Source organism: Dermacentor andersoni, chromosome 2, assembly GCF_023375885.2.
Source record: "Dermacentor andersoni chromosome 2, qqDerAnde1_hic_scaffold, whole genome shotgun sequence".
NCBI classification, from domain to species: domain Eukaryota; kingdom Metazoa; phylum Arthropoda; class Arachnida; order Ixodida; family Ixodidae; genus Dermacentor; species Dermacentor andersoni.
In genome coordinates this window covers 130,797,562-130,817,043 of record NC_092815.1, presented here as the reverse complement: position 1 = coordinate 130,817,043, position 19,482 = coordinate 130,797,562, and the positions used below count along the sequence as shown (strand labels likewise).

Below are 19,482 nucleotides of genomic sequence, written 5' to 3'. Positions count from 1 at the left end.
GTCGCCGCAGTGACATTTACATCTGTGTTATGTTATACGTTTCAAGGACAACCCAATTTTGCTTGAGTCTTCTAGAGTGCTTTTGTTCAAAGACATTGATCGTCAAATTTGTTGCCCAGTAAGCTAATTTCGCATTCATAAGCGGCAGCAGTCCCGAAACAGACACCGAACTCTTCATGTGACGTAGCTTATTGCAAGGGGAAAAAAAGCAAAATTTGCTTTTGCCAACGAAAAGAAGGAGCACAGCTGTTATTAGCCTCGCAAGGCTTCTAGGCCGGCGCTCTCGCAATCAGCTGTATAGGTTATATGATGGGTTCGCCTTTGATTCGGGACTCCCAACTGTGAGTGCGAAATTACTGTATAGAATGTCAATATTCGATAAAGAATAGAGTCGCCAGCCAATTTTCTGCAAAAGCTCCGCAGTAATCGCGCAGTCCGAGTGAGTGAAAACTTTATTCGAAATGTCCGGCGATTTGGACGGTGTGGGGCCATAAGCACCCCAGCAGGTGACGGCCTCGAGTCGTTGGACACGGGCGGCTTCCTCGGCGTGCCGGACGGCCCACAGTTGATCGGCGAGGTCGTGACTGAGCAGGGCCGCCTCCCAACGCGCCCCTCGGTTCGAGACTGCCATGTCTACCCCGCTCGACGGGGACTCCTGCTGCTCGCTACCGGTGCATTCCCACATCATGTGTTGCATCGCTCTGGTTCCGCACGCTTTACACTTGTCGGATGAATAAATGTCGGGGTAGCAGAGGTAAAGGATCGCCGGGTTCGGATACGTGTGTGTCCGCAATTGACTCCAGGATAACGCCTGTTTCTTGTTTAGTTTGGTATGCGGTGGTGGGTATTTGCATCTGTTACGTGATGTCTCTGAAAGTGGTCATGCGCCGTCCGAAGAAAGAAAAAAAAAGTAATCGTTTTGTCCGAAAGGCGAAGCATTGATTGCGATAGCAAATTACTAGACAGTTATACGAAGTAAGGTTGCTCGTTCTATTAGCTGCATAAACAGCTGCAAACATTCGCTTATCCACTGAATTAAAAAGCGCGTTGTCACGCGCGCACAGAGAACACGAACCCATCTCACTCGTTGACCACGGACGCTCGCTGTCAGAATATTAGCGTGATGAAGAGGCCAGCAACTTATCCCAGGACGGCTAGCCTTCGAAGCCAGCGCTGACTGCCTCCAAAATAGGACGCGCGCGCGCGGCCGCGCTCAGCCACCGCAGCTGGAGTAGAAGAGGAGATGCGCAAGAAGCTGTCCCCTCGTAGCGCGCGCACATCTCCCCGCTCCCTCTTGCGCGAGTGACAAAGCGGCGCACGCCCTTCCTGCCTTCCTCCCTGGCGAGCGCGGGACGACACCACCGCATGAAGCCACCATCCTACTAGGCTCACCCTCGCAAGCTTTCCCTCGCACCTGCAGCATAGAACGCGCAGCCGCGATGTTACCGCACTTCTACTTTATACGGAACATCACGGCGACGGCGACAATTCACCTGGGGCGTCCATATAATTGCTGTCGCAATAAAAAAATGAACTTGACTGGTAAGATCAATTTCATTGCTTTTTACAACGCCAGGGGCACGGAAAATTTATTCTGAGCTGTGCGGCGTTTCATTTATAGATGTGTTTGAAATACCACGATAATCGAGACCGGGCGCCTTTCTCTTTCGCTTGTCGCACTGCCCGTTGTAGGTCACGCGCCTTCGCGAAGTGCAGATGAGCGCGCGCTACTCTGCGAGACTGTCAGATTAAGCTGTGTTGCATGCATTCCGTTTGGAGCTTTCTGCGTACACGAGAGCATTCGCCGTTACGCCTACTTAGCACACAAACTAAGTTTAGCGTTCACAGTAGCTGCCGGCAAATTTCCTGGGGACCCGAACTCGGCTTACAGCCGCTGGTCTAGCCCGTGAGCGCGATTTCACAGCCCATCATCGAAGAGATCTAATGATCCAAACATACTGACGGCCAGCTTGGTGCGACGACTTGCCGCCTCGTCAAAGTTGTACTATGCAGCTACGCCTAACTAGCACCGCTTCGGCAGTATCCAGCGGTGAAAATTGCGGCTTGGCGCTGAGTGCAAGAAAAAATGTCAAGAAAGCGTCAATTGAAAACGAAAAGAATAAAAGCAAACAAATCTAAGCGGCGAGTTAGCGGTAAATGTGAGAGAAACAAGAATCACGTCGCACCTATTTGAGGTCCAAGATCCATGATTTAAACCGCATTCACCGCACTGCGAAGTATTGTTCAGGAGCTCACTCGACACATGTCTTGCCTCTTCCAGGAACGAAGTGCAACTGATGGTGGTCCGGAGCAGACCAGTGTCAGTCCACGTAACTCCAGCGAGTTACGTTATCAGCGGTCTTTGCTTATATGCGATCGCAACCAAGAACGACGAGCGCAGATAGACCGTGCCGCAACATTCATGTGATTTGCTTAAAGTAGTAAAAAAGCAACTTGTAAGTTTTACCAGAGGGCTGACAGCTAGGGGGTGATGCAAGTTTACACGTGCACATGCGCACGCACACAAACACATGCACATAACTCAGATTAAATTATGTCCAGACTTTTCCACTGAAAAAAGATTAACATCTCTTGCTCGATGTGACTTGTGAAGATCACCCCCCCCCCCCCCCAGCTCTCAAAATATTTAAAATAAAAAAGAAGTAACAAAACTGGTCATGAAACGAAAAAGCATGTTTTCCAATATGGATGTCATTAAGTACGAGGTGATGTAGAATGGAACACACACATTGATGATGTTCCAGTAAAGAATTATTTTATGCTAACCCTTACTCGTGGACCCAAGCACAGGACAACAGCCTTTTGGCAAACTGATCTTTCAAACCATTTTATCCACATGTACAGTAAAACCTTTACGCCATAATGAGTTATCTGACATAATGAAAAAAAGAAATCAAAGACATTCTTCGGGATGCTTATTTCACTGAGTATTCCACTGCTACTGACCCTTTTCGCGGAGCGGTTTGTTCTAGAGAAACTAGATGGCGCTTTCGGCGGCTCGTATTTAGCTCGTATGTCGCCTCAACGACAGCGCACGAATACGAAACCATTACGCTTCCACCTTGTTTCTGTGCGATCAGCTCTCGGAAATGCAAATGAGTTTTCGCTAACGCACTGTGATCCAATTATGCCGGATTAAATCATTTGGATTAAAGACATGTGCAGTAGTTGGCTGCTAAAATGGTGACTGACATAGTAAGGAATGGAATGAATCTGCGTAGCCAAGTTCGTGGACCGTTGCTGCAACTGTCCGTACGTTTAGTAAAGCAATGAAGGGGGCTAGTTGGTGAACGTTCATGGTTATATTGCGCTCAGTTTTACAAACACGATATTAAGGAAGGACAGGACGTGGACGGAGTTGGTAGTTTGCGCTACGTCCGTCCACGTCCCGTCCTTCCTTAATATCGTGTTTGTAAAACTGAGCGCAATATAACCATGAACCTTGTCCGTACGTGTTACCGGCACTTCGAGATGTACGGTTTTCTTCGAGGATACAGAAATTTCCTCATCCGCCCGCGTTGTATCGCTAACCTTCAAAGAAAGTGCTTCAGTCCTGGAACGTCGGCAAGAGTGAGTACCACTCGTTAAAAATGACAAAGGGAGTAGCGCCGCGTCTCGTCATGGTAAGTTTCGCGCACAGTATCAACACATATCTACCCCAACTGGCACGAAAACATACGCCCACTCTATCGCCAACGTGTAAATAAGTGAATGGGCGCACACGAATACATGCACACCATTATACGCACAATAAATGGCGGACTACACCAACAGCACACGAATGGTCGAAGCTGAATGTTTCCTAACGGTCCACAGGAGTGAACAAGTTAGCAGCGAGAATACATGTTTGCTAGAAGGTATTACAGTTTACAAAACGGCTACTTTTCAAGCCTCGCGCGCAGCAAGAACAAATCTATCGGAACTGAGCACACCCCCGAGCGATTAGGCAGACATAATCAGATACCAACCGCACCAAGGAAATTTACTATGTCAGAAATGTGACAAGCCGCTGGTTCAAAATATTTGCCAAATAAAGAACGAAGAGAAAAACACGCTAATCCTGATTCAATTTATGAGCGCAAGGTTTGGGTAGCTCGGAATACATATTTAGCCTCGCTTTTAACATAAACACATATACGCTGCTCGCGTCGTTTGGACAGAGCGTAATCAGCTTTCAAAGCGCTTTTGCGTGTTCTCTGAAGCTGTGGCCAAGGCTTCGTGTCGCCCACCCAGTCAACGTCTACGATATATCCCGAAATAGAGGTTTGCTAAGCCGCCACCGGCGTCATACCATAGAATACCATTCACACCCATTGTAAACGCGGAGGCAACGGAGGCAGTTGAGGCAAGCAATGGACGCGTCACCACGTGATCAGACATGGCATCGCCCACGGGATCGCCGCGAAAAGGGTCAATAAGGACAGTGAAAATTCAAGATTTGAGACAATAACGAGAAGAAAGAGGGTTCACCGAGGGGCCCGATTTTTATTAGTCATGCCATAAGAAGCCAACAAACACTGACACCAAGGACAATATAGGGAAAATTACTTGTGCTTAATAAACGAAATAAATAAATGATAAATAAATGGAAATGAAAGTGGATGAAAAGACAACTTGCCGCAGGTGGGGAACGATCCCACAACCTTCGCATTTCGCGTTCAAGTTTGTTCATCCACTTTCATTTCGATTTATATATCATTTCTTTATTTCATTTATTAAGCACAAGTAATTTCCCCTATGTTGTCCTTGGTGTCAGTGTTTGTTGGCTTCTTATGATAAGATTTCAGACAATGTCATTTACAGAAAAGCAAATATATATCTTAACTCGCAGCTCAATTATGTACAATTATGCCAGCAAAACGTCCAATACTCAGCCAGAGAAGCTTGGGACGGGACCTTCTAGACGCGCTTCCGCGTTTTGGCCCGCAGTTTGGCTTTATTGTCCCATAACCTACATGTCGATCACACGACTAGGATGGTGCAACACGTTTGTGTAATTATCGGCACCATAAGCGGAAAGTTTTAATTATTTCCGGGGGGGCTGGGGCCCTATTAACTTCCCGAACCCCCTATATACAATACAGGGTGTCGTCCTACGTAACTTGAGCCAAACATTAAAAATATACAAATACCACGTAGCTGGACAGAACCAAGGTAATGTTGTTTGCCGTCGCTTTAAGGTACTCTGATTATTTCTTCATTTCGACTAATTAGAAAATTAGTATTGATTAATGAATCAACTTCTGAAATATTATAATTAGATGAAAGGTGTCAAGGAGAAAATTGTGAAGCAACGTGAAAAACTCCCGACACAGCTTTCTGTTGCTCCATACGTGCTTCTAAAAGTGTTTTTCCGAGCGTGAAAGATGCTCGCGAATACACGCAAAGTTCCTCGAGCGGCCAGTCACGTGACCATTTTGCGTGTATTTGCGGGCTTCTTTCACGCTCGGGGAAGCACTTTTATGTAGCATGTATTGAGTAACAGAAAGCTGTATAGGGAGCTTTTCATGTTGCTTTACAATTTTCTTATTGGTGCTTTTCATCTAATTATAATATTTGAGAGGTTGATTAAGACTAATGATCCAATTAGGCGGAATTAAAAAAATAATCTGAGCATCTCCAAGCGACGGCCAACATTGCCTTGGTTCTATCAAACTACGTGGCATATGTATATTTTTAATGTTTGGCTCAAATTACGTGGAACACCCTTTAGTGACAGTTGCACTTGAAAAAAAAACTTTGTGTGGCGTAGAAGAATAGTCCACTAAAGTGACGGCCTTATATGAGTATATACAAGACCCCATAGTAGGAGAGTTCAATTTCACAGCCTGAGTCCTCTCGCACTACCAAGAACCTGGCGCCTAGCTTTCGGTGGTGTAATCTTCCTTTGTGAAATTGTTCTATACTTTGCTATCACTAATAATGCTTCGGCTTTCCAGAGAAACTGCAGCATCTCGCGCTCTCTCTCTTTGTGAGTCCTAGTATAAGCGCTGCTGCGCATGCATGCTCTTGATTCTGATTTCGAGTGAATCCGGCTTGGCCTCATTTCGGTTACTGAGTGAATTATACAGGGTATCCCAAATATCATGCCCCAAGACTTAAAAAAAAAATAGTAATTGCCTTACTCGAATAAAACCTAGTGCATATTGTTTCCAGTACAGTGTAGTAGCCGCCAGTAACTTTTTCGTTACTGAGATTTAATTAGGTAACTGCGATTAATTATATAACTCGAGAAGTACTCTCCTGATTATGAAAGTGTCAATGAGTCATTTGTAGGCACCCCCAAATGACATCTAAATGCGGTGTTTTCAGCGACGCACTAATTGCGTACAATTTTTTCCGACGGGAAAATAAACCTCACGAAATATGAAAAATACCACGTGACTGCGCTCCCACTTTAGGAATGGCCTGCCGAGGTGGCAACATGCAAGTTTTCTCAGCCAGTTGCAGCTGCGAGCGTTGCGAGCTTCCCCGAAGAGAACCATGGAAGCCTACCATAATTGCTGCGGTGACTCATTTCGTAGGGACCTCGAGGTGCCACTTCAACACCCCCTCGGCGCCGTTATGGCTAAACGCGATCGGCCAACCAACTATTGTTACTGAACCCACCACCGCCGACCTGGTCTGCTGTGAGCAAGGGAGTTCCCTAAGGAATGTATCTGGCGGCAACGTCGCACGCGCCTTTCAAGACGCAAGACAATGGACAACCGGCGGCCATGCTGCGGGGGTCAGCTTGGGGAATAAGAGATGCCTTCTTTGGTCAAGAAGTAAGCCCCGAGTTCTGCGAAGCCCGTCTGGCCTCGGTGGGGGCAGTGAAAGCTGTGCATACGTGTGTGTGTAAGCCCTACCGCTCAAAGGCGGCTCGGCTGCGATGACGTCGAACGTTTGTGCCTCACCTAGGGATCTAGGGAAGACGAAGTGTTTATAAGCAGCTGTTTGCCGCCGCTAGGGTGTGCTCGTGAGCTGTGTGCTCGTCATCGTGCTCTGTGATCGTGCTCGTGAGCTGCGTGCTCGTCATCGTGCTCGACCAGCAGTGTGCTGGGTGTGTTTGGAGCCTCGTGCTCGCATGTTGTATGCTTCGTCTTGCGGGCTCCATTTGGGAGTCACGCTAGACTGTCGAATGTATATCTTGTTCAAATGTTAATATGTAAATAAATCCTGGTCGCATAGTCCTGTCCACCCAAGTTCCTCTCTACGACCTTCAACCCTTACAACTGGATGCCAGCGCTGGGATCGACCTCCACAACTCTTACACCACACGCATTTATAATGCAGCGCCCTCAAATAGCTGACTGAAAGCAACTGCTTTGCCTGTCGCAAACCGGAAGGGACAGCGAATCGCCTTAATAATGGTACGGAAGGAGCACGTACCGCCAACAGCAGGTTTCGCAGCTTCGCAGCTATTCGGTCCTCTCACCTCTACGTTGCACTTATTATCCGGCTCTTGAGGCAGACTTATCACATTGATAACAAAAGCCTTTTGATAACGCGGCCGAAGCACCGCTCCGACCACGCACGAAACGCGAAAAGCAACGGAATAGGCACAGAATGTTTGAAAATCCTGGCTCTGCTCGAACCGCGTCGAAAGAGTGCGCGCGCAGCTATTTTTCACGCATGAAACACGCTTCGCACCAAAGCCAAATTAAAGTGACGGCATTAGTTTTCATGAGAGTGTATACGTGCTGCAAAAAGAGGTTCATGGCATAAAATAAAATCGAAATAAACAGACCGGGAGGCGACTCACGTGAAGAGAAAAGGCAAAACCGATGCGTTCAAGAAAGTAAATGTGCCACTTCGAAATGAGCCGAATTGGCAATCGGGAAGTTACACACACACACACACACACACACACACACACACACACACACACACACACACACACACACACACACACACACACACACACACACACACACACACACACACACACGCACGCACACACACACACACGCACGCACGCACGCACACACGCACACACACACACGCACACACAAGAAAAAGCATTAAGCAGAATCTTTTCTGGGGAAAGTCTTCGGCTTCGCCAAAGGGGGGGAGGGGGGCTCTGCCCCTATATACATATATATATATATATATATATATATATATATATATTGTGGGAGATACGGGGGTTCTCCTCCGTACTCTTGTGACAAAGGAACGACAACACAGTAGTGCAAACAATCACAAGGGCATTTATTGCACCTTTCATAGATCGATGCCAGCTAGCTGAGTTGCTATCCCCAAAACATGCCGATGGGCGCGCGACAAATCTAGAAGTCCGACTTACCGCGACCTGATAGCGAGCGAATATGTTCGCCCCATGCTGGATCCCAACGCCTGGTCGCTCGCGCGTATTGTCACGCGAACGGTGTCCAAGGCGGCCACGCGAGACGGTCTCGCAGAAGCATGGGCGGCGCACGCGCGGCACGGCGCGTCGTCCCGCTTGCTTCCCGAACCCAAAGAGGACGCGCCTTGTCTCTCGGCGCCCGAGTAACCCCGCCGCGGCGCGACACTCGCGCCATCTCTCGCACCGCGCTTGTACCACTCCGACCGCCACGGGCGCCACGCCACGCGAGCCGTGCGGGAAAACAGCATATCAGGGGATGCGTGAGTCGCGCATCCCCACAATATATATATATATATATATATATATATATATATATATATATATATATATATATTGCCGACAGCAGTGTGTATGCTTATAAGCAATATTGGATGTAATTAAAGTATTTTTGTCTTGGATGCGACATCGTTGTAACGAGATTTCACTGGTGCCATCCTTTCATGCAAAAGCAATCACTAGGATGGAACTAAAAAAAAAAGGCAACAATATTATATAAAGGAGATCATTTGATGTAAGCATGAATAGAGAATAATTTTGTCATACTTTACTAGTCGGCTTCCGTTAATTCAACTCTGGTTAAGTCGATCCCGACATAAGGTTCTGGCTGCTCCCACACATTTCTATGGGACCGAACTTGGAAGTAGCCTTTACCGGATAATCCGAACTTGACTGGTCATCATGCACACGTCCGACTACAATGGCGAGTCCACTACTGGAAGCCTTGGCGGCCCTTAGGGTACAGTTATAGTGAACTAGAATACTACCAGTATTCTAGTTTACAGGTACAGTGAATGCATTGAACACATATCATCTCCCGTGGAAAAAAAAAACGCCATTTTTGGCTTGTTCCAGGAAGCTCTCGAGCAAAAAATGCCATCTCACTTGCCCGATCCTAACGCACTTTTTTTTTTCATGAAAATTCGTCTGAAAATTGCTTGGGCACTATAAACTGATATAAAACCAAAAACTGTGTTAACAGCCTACTGTCAGAGCCAGTCTAGCCGTTGTTCTTTATTCTATGGTCTAGCCAGCGCATTGCCATAAGATACCGACTATGGATGGCCAAAGAACAAGTTTTTCTCGCACAGCACGACAACGACGGCGCGCCGCTTTTAATCTGATTACAACAGCAGATTCATACGATGAGTTATACAAGGTTATCAAGTTTTACAGAATTTTAAAAAATCGCCTGTTGCAGATAACACAATCATAAAAATTTAAATATGGGGTTTCATGCGCCATCATGCGGAATGCGGAAAGGAACTTTCCAACCAGTTTAATAGGTTTTTCATTAATATTACAATATCACTTTGTGTCGCACCAGATGTCCCTGTCGGTTATGCCTGTGCGGCACCAAGCGTTCACGAAACCTTATTTGTTTCCAACTACTGAATCTGAAATAATAATCGTGTTTTCGAACCTCCGGTCGAGTAAATCCAAGGATAAAGATGGTTTTCAAATCCAACAATTTAAATTTGTAATAGACTTATTAGCAACGACACTAGCATATATTTATAACCTTTGTTTAAGTACCGGCGTCTTCCCAAAACAAATGCAGATCGTAAAGGTTGTTGCCATACATAAAAGTGGATCTGTTTCTGATTTTTCCAATTACAGACCAATATCGATTCTTCCAGGACTGTCTAAACCATTAGAAAAAAATTATTCATTGCCGGTTGACTAACTTTCTAAGTAAGCATTCTGTTCTGACTACCAGTTTGGATTTAGAAAACAGAGATCGACTGAGATGGTTTTGACTAAACAAAAAGAAATTATAATTTCCGCCTTTGAAGAAAAGCTTCTTGTTCTCGGGATATATATATATATATATATATATATATATATATATATATATATAGACTTATCAAAAGCATTTGATCTAATTGACCACTTTCTATTATCTCAGAAACTCAGTCACTATGGCATTAGGGGCATCAGTCTTGTTTTAATAGTCTTACCTAAAGTACCGTAAACAAATGGTGTGTTTAAATGAAACCTCATCAGATGTTGAGCCCATCTTATCCGGTGTACCACAGGGAAGCATTTTAGGGCCTTTGTTGTTTTTAGTTTATATAAATGACATTTTTCATACCCCCTTTCCGGTTCATCTCGTAGCTTACGCTTATGATATTACAATGCTTGCCACAGGAAACACACTAGCCGAGTTATCCATCCGTGGCAACCAATTTTTGGAACATTTGCGTCACTGGTGTAATAAAAATTGTCTTAAAGTTAATACAAATAAAACAAAGGCTGTGATATATAGAACAAAAAATAAAGTAGTAAGTGCTGATATCGAACTATTATTAGGTAATGACAAGATTGATACTGTATCCAGTATAAAATCTCTTGGCGTTATATTCTCCGAGACACTCAATTGGGACCTACGAATTGAAAATATTTGTGCTAAAATGAACAGGTTAAATTGCGTGTTATGTCAACATAGGTTAACCCTTCCCACACAGGTTAAACTCCTCATATATAATTCATACATAGTGCCAGTGATTACTTATTGCACACAGTTTGGGGTACAACGACACAACACAATAAACAGCGCCTTCTAATTGCACAAAAGCGTGCGGTAAGGCTGATAGCTAATATACCGTGGAATGCTCACACTAGAGAATATTTCATGCAGTTCAATATTTTAAGTATAACTACCTTGTATGTGTTCAAACTTCTTTGCATTTACAAAACTGCTGTAGCAACGAACAATAACCTTATGCTAACAATGTTTCAACTTGTACGTCATGAACCTACATATGATGTACGTCACTCTATGTCATGGACCCTACCATTAAGTCACACCAAATACTGCACACAATCTTTATCGTACAATCTGCCTAGGTACCTAAATGTTCTCAAAGATAATCGTTTTTCTCTTAGGTTGCTTTCTACACAAACTTCCATGGAACTGATAAATCTTTTCGAGCCTTCGAATGAATAGCTCACCTGTGTAACTGTATGACAATGCATTGTAGCGGACTTGAATGAATTCTATTTATCTGTATTTTTGTCTACGTTGGCATTAGAATTGTGTAATGGGAATTGGCGAAGAAACTGTGTAATTGCGTTAATTGTGTAAAATCATGACAATGTAATAGATTACGTGTAAAATTACAATTATGCAATAGATTACGAGTATTGTGATTTCGAATTCTGTTTCTGTGTATACTTTGCAACCTGTCGCACTGCCTTTGTTTTTCACCACACTGCTGCTCTGTAGGGCGTAGGGGGTCCTCAAGCTGCATCCGGCAGCTTTTTCCCTTCCGTCCTCTCTCATTTCTGTACTTTGTTTTGAGAGAAATAAATCTAAATCTATAATCCCAATTTGATTACGAGGCATGCATGCCATAGTGGGGGGACTCCTGAAATTCAGATCACCTGAGGTTCTTTAATGTGCACCTAAATCTAAGTACGCTGGTGTTTTCGCATTTCGCCCTCATCGAAATGCGGCCACCGTGGCCGGGATTCAGTCCCACGACCTCGTGCTTAGCAGCCCAACACCACAGCGACTAAGCAACCAAGGCGGGTCAACATTATTCTAGTCCTTGAGCTGTATCATTCAGAGAGGCAGACATTACTCACTCGAGAAACAAAAACACATACTCAACGAATTAACAAAAGCTCACTAATTATCTTCTGAATTGATTACCTCATGCCACATATTGCAATTTACGAATTGTAGCCAGTAAGCTTGCAAGGCGTACATGCTTAGGGTGAATTTACAGAATGACACCAGTTTGCAGACGTGCGACCTCAAAGTCGCTGTAAAAATACAGTTGCTCAACTTACTTTTTAAAGAAAATGCTCTTATATGCATTGAAGCTCGCAAGTAAGTGGAACACCCATGTATTTTGTCCCACACTTTGGTAAATAATATCTCGAAGCTCGTGTCATCCTGGAAATTCATTTAGTAGATAAGTCTTACAAGCTCTTTGGCTACAATTAGTAAATTGTAATGTGCCATGTAACAATTGTGAAGTTAATTAGTGATTGTGTTAATTATTTGAATATGTGCTTCGATTTCTCATGCTAATAATGTCTGCCTCTGAATAATTCAGCTGAAGGACAAGAATTATGTTACCTGCAACAGGCAATATTTAAAAAATTCCATAAAACTTAAATATGATCACCCCGTATAACATGCAAAGCTAGCGGCTACTCATTTCCCGTATTCTTGGCATTCCAGAGAACTGTATTCTGCACAGGACGAGCTAGTGAAGTGGTTATTGTAAGCTTGGGCCACCATCTGCTTTGCAACTTTTTTGTGGAGTCGTTTGATAAATGCAGAATATCAAACATGCCATGAACCGTACAAAGGACAATGTGTTGCGGTTCTTTGTAGACAGCGATAGAGAGCTGTTCAATAGTAATGACGATGGACATTAAGTAAATATATTTCAATTCTGTAAAGGTATGTGTGAAGTTTGCTGGTTTCATTTTTTCCTCATTGCCATAATTGGATGCGTGCTACCGTTTATTTGCTAAAACATTGAGTGTATGTTCGATTTCAACTTTGTTTAGGAGCTCTGTCACTTCTGTGTTAGTTCTCTACTTTGAACACACAAGAAGTGGGTGCCTGTGTCAGAATCTGGGCAAATGCTGTTTAATGAGCAGTGTGTTTTCATGCTTTTTCTGCCTCTTGTAATTCAACAGTCCAGATGATTTGACCAATTTTGTCGGTCCTTTCAGGGTCGAATTAACATAAGACGACCATTATACTTTCTTAATGCACCCACAAACCAATGGCTCTTGTAAGTTTGCACACATAGCCATTGGAAAAAAAGCTTGTAAACTTGCACTGAGAGCAAATTGTTTCATTGTAAAACATTTCTTCCATACACATTTTGTCAGGTGTGACACTATATCACAGAATCCCATGCATACTCTGCATAAAACGACTTATGCACAAAAAAAAAAAAACAAATTGCCTGAGCATGGCCCTCAGAGTATGGGCCAACATTTCTTGCTAAAATAACAGCCATGACAAGCACTACTCTTATGTTTGAAAGTGCACATTTGAAACGTCTTTGAAGTAGTTATTTCTTTTCAAAGACTAAGTGCTGACTCCAACCTTATACCATTTCCCTGCAGTCACACAAACCCATTAAACAGTACTCTTCTGCTTGCTGCCAAAGGTGCATATGCCATGTCACACACATTCGAGAAGTAAATAAGGAACACAATTTTTTTTCATATTGAGAACAGGACAGAAAGATGTCACGAGTTGCTATTTGATAACACAAACTGTTACTGAAAAAAATATGTTATTATGCTTTTATATAATTTATTTATCACAAGAGAACAGGTGCTTAACCAACACTCACAAGCTGAATTCGTGTACTGCTGCCGACCTATTTTTCAGACGCCAAACGGGCTGTGAAAACGTAAATAATAATGAAGCGAGGAAAAAAAATGCAATTGTTTTTATAGCCTTTTATCCGCTGCTGCACTTCCAGAGCGATAATACTTCATCCTAACTTGACACTAGAGACTGCACCTATGCTCAGAATTGAACCTGTAGCAAAGCATAATTTATATTGCGCCTTATCACAACACAGGCAATTTAGACCCTGCTGCGCAAATTTTACTGCCCACACACAAGCTATCAACATTTCGTCTTTCCAGCAATGCACAAACTCTGGTAAGCATTTGCAGTAGTTGTCAGCCTGCTGTTCAGAGACCCCAAATGCAACTTCCATTGCTTAGCGAGACCTGCCAGTACAGTTTGCACACATTAACTTTAGCCTAATCGCTGATAATGACAACTGGTACGAATATATTAATGGCAAATTTTCCAAGAACGTTTACCACCTGCTGGCATGCCAGCCAGTGACAAATTTCCTCACAACCACACTGACTAGGTAGCTAGGCCATGCCCTGGCTGTTTCATTGGCGAGTTTCCGGCTGATGATCAAGCTTTGGTGTAGAAAATATGTTGATCTCTTCTCAGAGGCTGAACAGCACACGGAAGGCAAGAAATCCTCTCGCCCCCAAAAGTAGCCTGAATAATGGCAGGTTTGTTAACAATCATCACACCTACAATATTGCACATGCAGTCCGCACCTGAAAAAACCAACAACACCACACAGGTGTTTGAAATTTTAGCCGATGTTCTATACGAGTTGCAGCCATGGGTTGCCGTGCCACAGGAAAGTAACAATGATTGCACAGGTCGAAAAATTGGTTGGCAGCTGTATTTACTAAAAAAACAAAAAACAAAATGCAGTATAAAATTATATCTCATTACAGTGCTCCTGTATGTCCTACATGTAAACAAATGGTTACATTCACTGTCACCCATTAAAATATTGTGAGGTATGTGAATGCGTGGCTGCGCTATGCACTCCACCAGTGCAGCTGCTGCGGCTGTGCATCGCATCAAATCTGTATAACCACAGTGAGTCTTTGTGGCGGCCTTCTAAGCCTGCAACCCCTGAAGTGAAGCGAATTTTGCTTTCAGTAGCATACTGTAATATTTCGAGAGATAGCCCAGCTGAAATTTAGAGCGTATTGCATGAAAAGAGGGAGCGGGCTAACTTTCGATGTACAGTCCAGAAAAGTTGAGAAAAGAAAAAAAGAGAAACATAGCCAAAGGTGGTGAAGGTTCGTCTATATGTCCTTGGTCAGTTTTCTGCAAAGCTTATTATAGAACAGGCACCATCACTGTCGAGCAAAATATTGATGACCTCGTCACGCACATGCTACGGCATGCGAGCAGAGAAGCGGAAGGGGGAACTGCTGATGCCAGTCACCCATGGAGCTCGCTGTCTTTGGACCTATCAGGGGTGGTAGATAATTAGCATGCTTCTGTTTTGGGTAAAACCCCATAATTCCTAATTTTCGCACCTGAACAACTTTCTGAAAATTGTGTTAAACCAGAGTTTTCCACAAAGTTTGCTCTTTAGTAAAAAATATTAGATGCAGGTGTTACAAAACAAACGCGCGCTGCCCACCTTTTAGGAGCAAGTGGTCAAGATATATCATATTAATAAATGAATGTGGCATATGCTCTGCTTTTAATGAACACTCGTGAAAACTGGCACATGTAAACATATAATCAGTACCAGCCAGCACGGAGTGAACAAAAGCTTGTTGCTTTATTTTTTGGTAGCAGCATTTACAAAAATACGACAATAGGACATTGTATTTCCTGCACGTTGCATACATGTGAATTAACAAAGAATTGATGTTGTTCTGGCATAGTGAACAGAAGCTGCGAGGTAGTGAGGTTCTCGTCATTTTCATCAGTGTTGGTATAATAATTTGGTGTTCCCTTTGATAAGAGTAGACCCTACTATGTATCTCGATTTATAGGTACCCAAGTTACTGATAGCTAGCAAGAGTATCGTTAAATCATGTGATTAGCCTCGCGAGGATGTGCAGCGCTGTGTTTTTTGCATGAAATTTGGAAGCCTAATAGTTCTTGTTCAATTTTCGGACATATGATATTTAGTATTCCGCTTTTCTTGTAATTAAAGTTGATATTCAATTTGAAATCTACTATTTGCATGTACCTAGAGACAACTGCTTCTTTTTAAACAGGCCCTGAATATTCTTATCGAAGTGGAGAAAGGCATTTGAAGTGAAGATGGGCTATTTCAGAAATACTTTGCAAAAAGTACTTCAATGCATCTAACAGAAGCTGAGTTTTTGGCAATCAAACACAGCCTCCGCTGTGCTCCCGTTCCTTCTGGAATGCCTTGCACTGTGAAGGCTACAGCGCAGTGAAACGTGCCCACAATGCTCCGCCTTCTAGATATCACCGGGGCGCGCAGTTCAAATTTCATTTTGGATGTTAATGTAGACGCCACCACTTGCGCCTGTGGTGCCCACAACGCTCCGCCTTCTAGACGTCAAGGTGCCGCGCAGTTAAAATTTCATTTTGGATGTTAACGTAGACGCCACGACTTTTCTTTGGTGCCTACAACATGCTAAACATAAACCAAACGCAGCTGTCCTCAGTGAGTCGCAGTGCGCTTGGCCAGTGGACTCATGGTGGCACCCCACGGCAACCGTGGTATCTATGCCATGTAGCCAACCGCAGCCTATTGTCAGCTATCGGCTGATAGCCGCCGTCTAAAGGAATGATGAAATAGTGTGTCTAGAAGAGAATGAAGACAGCACCTTCTGTTGAAAGAGAGTGTTTGAGAGAAAGGCGACTTTGCGATCCGCCTGCAAGCTCCACGCGCCGCATACGACAGCAAAACTTGGCTGAGATGTTCATAGCAGCGTATGCTATCTGTTGACTATGTTACTTGACCAAACCCGACTGGTGGTTGAGAGCCCTTTTAATGAACTGAATTAATGAGATTTTAGTACTATTATTTTGTTAATCTTTTGTAAAGCTTACTAGAAGAATCCCGAACTTTGGGCCACCAGACTGCAAAACACCCGTTTTATTCCAGGTTTTCATCTTTAAAAGTAATATATGACTGTTACCATGCTGAATTTAAATAAATATAAAGCCAGAGCACAAAGGACCCTATAGATATTACCAAGCGCTTGAACGATTGGGCCACAACTTCCTCAGACACGGACGGCCAGGACTTGGACACAAAATTCACGACGTCCTGCCGTGAAAGTTTCTTGCCTTTACGGGGGGCAATCTTTCGGTGTTTTTGAAAAAAAAAAAAAAATAGCTAATCACGCCGAAAACAGAGAAGGTTTTTCTTTCGGGGATGGGGCTTCTCTCGGGATATAACAGTACTGCCGTTGCAGCAAGCCGACTTGAGTGTGTGCTGCATACGAACAGACGGTGGTTTCACCACCTCAAGCCCAGCACACTGCTTAGACTCGAGTAAGCATTTCCATTAGCGTGCCCAAATGTTGTTGCAGACAACACAAGAACGTAAATCTAGGCGTCACCGTGCCTGCGCAGATCTGCTTCGATACATGGCTTGCGCAGCTGCACTGGCGCTCCACAGAGCGCCAGTGTGTTTGTGGGGAAATTGTATTTAACCTATCCTTCCACATGTGGTACAACTACTGAGGCAAACTCTTAGCCTGCTTTTGTCTTACAGTGGGACAAAAATTTAAAATTTTATGTACCATGGCAATCAAAGAAACAAAGAGATAATAGAAAATTTTTATGAAACTCTAAGTGGGGCTGTCTGAAAAGAAACACTAAACATGGGCTTCTCTGCTGCAACTGCTACAACTGCCTTCTAACTGTGCAGGTGAGCTACAAAAAAAAGTAAATTTTTTCTGGACCCCTCATGGTAAAAGAACTTTCTCTCTTCTCAAAGAAAGCCTTTCACAGGAATAAAATTAATTTAATGCGGGAAAGAGAACTACCAGATGCAAATAGGATGCTGCTAAGTGGCTTTTAACTGATTCGCTAGAAGGCAGCAGTGCAAATGAATTGAACAAAAAAGGAAAAAAAGAAAAGGAAGAACCAGAAATCTGAGCACTTTGCTTACAATGGGAAACAGGCTGATTATTAAAGGTGCTACTTCTAACTTAGCAGTCACAGCACAAACATTTATTTTGCATATGAACACGGCTTCACATATAGACGAGTTGCCTTCAACAATGGCTAAAACGTGACTTCTGCTGCTGATGTAACATGATGCAGGAGTAAAGCTGTTTAGCTAGTCAACAAAAAAAGGCATCTCTGCTTATAAAACAGTTGCTTCTGTACACAAAATAAGACAGTTAATAAAACGCAGAAATGCCCAAGCGCATCAAAGGGACACACAGTAAGAAATGCTCCCACAGTGACAAATATTCGCTCCATAAGGCACATCCAGCAGTCATCACTTGACAAGCCCCCACGAAAAGTACATACATGTTGGCTCTTACAGTTTCAAGGCATTCATTGCATTTTGAACTAATCAAGAGTACATGCATCATGGTCAGGTCAAACTATTTGCACATAAATTAGAATGCCTGCACCAGGCAAATGAAGAATCACAAAAAATAAAACAATCTGCATTTTACAGTGTAGTCAACTGTTCCTATGTCTGTACAACTTTGCTGATCGTGAAGACCCCCCAAACATTGGCACCAACACTCGAATGCGTGGCTTTGAGTGCCACACAAGGTTGTGTTGATAAGGGAGCCTTGTATACCTTTCTTCCATCTAAATCAGTGGCTTGCTTGCAATCGCATTTCGTGCAGAAGTCGAACTTGAAGGTGGGCTTTGTTTATTACCATGCATGAACACATTTTTGTTTCATCAAGAAAAGATCAGAAGTACAGATTGTCTATGATGATGCCAGACAAAATAAACAATGCATATTTAAAAAAAGAAGGGGGAGGGGATTGGTGGTACCATCTGTCACCTGGAGAGTGAAACTGCTTTGTTTTCTGTCACCTAAGTGGTACACATTGTGCCTCCTTAGTACAGACCATGCCACCTGTATGGATGCCACAAAAACTACTTTTTGCATCCAGCATCACTGCACATGATGTATCCTTTATATTTTTTTTCTAGAAGAATGAGGCAAGTAGCACATCCGAGTGCGGCATTTTATAAAGCCCACCACAGAGTCCAGCTTCTGTGCAAAATTTCCGTGCAAGCAAACAAGCCAGTGGTGTTTAGTTGGAAGAGCCACTTATACTGGCTTCCTTTACCAACTCAACATACGGCGCTAGCAGTGCCACCTTGTTGTAACCACCAACATTATCTGTTGGGCCGTGCACGCATGAGATGCTGTGTCTGGCAGTTGTATGTGCGCACAAACATCACCAACATAATGCTGGAAGTGGTCGTGATGTGGTGCTGCAGGTGTCGGTGCCGCACGCTTGCACATTGTTGCCAGTGGCTGTGAGGTCTGTGTACAGCTCGCCGGTGGGTGCTAGGAGTACATGCCCCGGCTGCGCTTGTAGTCAGCTTGAGCCCTCTGGTTGTGCGTAAAGGACGACTTGTGCCTCTCCTTGAACTGTCTGTCCTGGACCACATCTCGGGACTGGCCCTGGCCCTTTGGTCCACCTGTTGTACAATATGTGCGTGAAAATGACGAGAACAACCATCGTCCAAGGTGTCCTGTGTCTATCACACCACTGTGTTTCGCAGATATTTAGGTTTTATTTAGATTTTTTTACATCTTCTAGAAGTAATGCACATTTTTAATGATGTTCAGGGTGCAAGCTAAACTACTGACAGA

At 43.8% G+C, this 19,482-nt stretch overlaps 1 protein-coding gene across 1 annotated transcript in view; it reads right to left on the bottom strand.

The window, feature by feature from the left end:
- Nucleotides 1–13,172: 13,172 nt before the first annotated feature.
- The window catches only part of LOC126540740 (activating signal cointegrator 1 complex subunit 2), a 72,074-nt gene continuing 65,764 nt past the window's right edge, over nt 13,173–19,482 (bottom strand). Inside the window, exon 19 of the mRNA XM_050187585.3 lies at nt 13,173–19,307. Coding sequence (XP_050043542.1) covers nt 19,174–19,307 — 134 coding nt within the window. The 3' untranslated portion in view covers nt 13,173–19,173. The remainder of the gene's footprint in view (nt 19,308–19,482) is intronic.